The sequence below is a fragment of the Penaeus monodon genome, chromosome 25 (genome assembly GCF_015228065.2).
Source record: "Penaeus monodon isolate SGIC_2016 chromosome 25, NSTDA_Pmon_1, whole genome shotgun sequence".
Lineage (NCBI taxonomy): Eukaryota > Metazoa > Arthropoda > Malacostraca > Decapoda > Penaeidae > Penaeus > Penaeus monodon.
In genome coordinates, this window is record NC_051410.1 from 16,286,099 (window position 1) to 16,288,214 (window position 2,116).

General features: G+C 38.1%; 1 protein-coding gene across 1 annotated transcript in view; it reads left to right on the top strand.

Moving 5' to 3' along the window:
* Positions 1-1,376, top strand: part of LOC119589078 (maltase-glucoamylase, intestinal-like) — a gene marked incomplete at its 5' end in the record, with an annotated part of 9,937 nt that extends 8,561 nt beyond the window's left edge. Inside the window, 3 exon segments of the mRNA XM_037937651.1 lie at positions 387-535; positions 739-874; positions 1,076-1,376. Of these exon segments, the coding sequence (XP_037793579.1) occupies positions 387-535; positions 739-874; positions 1,076-1,309 (519 nt within the window).
* Between the last annotated feature and the right edge of the window lie 740 nt (positions 1,377-2,116).

Below are 2,116 nucleotides of genomic sequence, written 5' to 3' on the forward strand. Positions count from 1 at the left end.
GAGGGGAAGGAGGAAGAGTAGGAGAGTTTGGAATTTTTTTTTAGAAGAAGTATGTATATTCTTGACATGATGTACATCCCCTAGATCCTTTCTGAAATAAAGAAATCGTGTAACAAGTTAGGCACGGTTAATACCGGACTCTCAACAACAAGACTATTTCTGTTCCATGCTAGAATCCATTAGAATTTACATTCATGAGTAACAATAAAACACCATGTCACGGTCTTACAAGCCTTACTTTAACAACGGTGGGTTACCTAGTTTCATACAATTTTTCCTGTATTTGTAAATTCAGTATAGAGGCCCTTTCAGTTTTTTTTTTTACATTAATTCTTTGTTTTCCAACCATATATATGATTTTAGTTCTCATATGTTTTACATTTCAGGGGCTTTGGTATGATCTTGTTTACGCTAAATTAGTGGCAACAGGACCAACTACCCAGACGGTATCCGCACCCTTGGAGATAATACCCGTGTATGTCCGAGGCGGCTACATCCTTCCTTATCAGGTTCCTGCTCTTAACACCGTAGAAAGGTGAGAAAACAAGCCATCTATTCCATACTAGAGAACCATTTTAGTTTTAGACAACAGCGTCTCTTGCATACTGGTTCTTCTTGATACCACAGGGAGTAAGAAATCAAGCCAGCTGTTCCATATCAAAAGCTTCCTTTAGATGAACACTTTTACATTAGCATTTTTCGTTAAGAGTTATGCCCTCCGAACGCTTTTTCTTCCAGTCGCAAGAATCCCTTCGGACTGACGGTCGCCTTGGACGAGCTCATGATCGCCCTAGGAGAGATCTTCTGGGACGACGGTGAAGCGCTGGAACACGTCATGTCCGAGTCTTACATGAGCAAATTGGCTTATTATCAGGTAAACTGGAAGGACAATTGCGCTATCTTTTCAGAGGTTGAACCGGTAACATTTCAGGTGTCGAATTCTCTTATCATCATATCTGCAAATTTATGTAGCGAAGTTCTTTCGTCGTACAAATTAAAAGTGGCAACCTAAAGTACTGCAGACTCTGTTCTTTTCGAGTGTCGCATTCATTTCACTCGATCTTTTCAACTTCAGGACGAATTGACGATGACGGTAAGGCACGGCCAAGACGTCGTGGCTGGCATCAACTTGGAGACGATTGACATCCTTGGCTTCCCCAAGGACGCGCAGAGGATTAGTGTCAATGGCGCTGATATTACGTCCTCCAGCTGGCAGTATGATGCTGACGCGAGTCTCCTGAGCATCTATATCTCTGTCCCACTGGCCGACGACCTGAATATCAAGATTTATTATGATAATGGCCTTTAAGAGTCCGGAGTCCGCTTACTTATTATTGGATGTTTTATTCTAAAAGCTGAATAAATTATATAGTATTGCCGGGTGTCTATACTAATCGATAGTGCAACTATATACTGCCTACCATCCTGTATTTCTATTTATAGACAACGCCTAGATAGAATTACGCAAATATTAACAAAACAATGTTGGTATCAGGATCCCTTTTATAAATGCTTAATATTATCAAGCATATAATGTACGAGAAGTCATTCATATCCACTAATGCATAGCTGAAATCACATGGTAAATGGAAACGGTGATTAGTTTAACCTTAATTACTACTAATTTAACTTATATATGCAAGAAATAATGATATATAAGCGTCTTTTGTATAATGCAAGAAAATGAAGAATAAGATACGATTTGTAAAAGAGCCCAACAGCTTTTAGTTACCGTACAACTTAACCAAAAAATATTGTAGTATCATTCTGTAAGGAAAGGAAACTGTACGGTTGTCATTATTTTTAAACGTTATTATAGCATCAGTGACGCACTAATACAGAGAGGAAATAACTACTATGGAAGATAAAACACGAACTATATTCCGAGACGCTTTCATAGACAAGTGGAACAGTAAGAAAAACACAAAACTAAACAATTAAATAAGCCTATTGTAATTCTGTTGATAATCACAGTAAGAACTTCCTTTTCGCGTTGTGTTAATTCATAATGCAGGAAGTGATGTGTTGATAATGTTAGTAATGAGTTCACGTTGAATAAAGCTTCTCGAAGGAAAGAGAAGAAGAAATGAATGTGATGAATTTAGTCCGGTTAAGA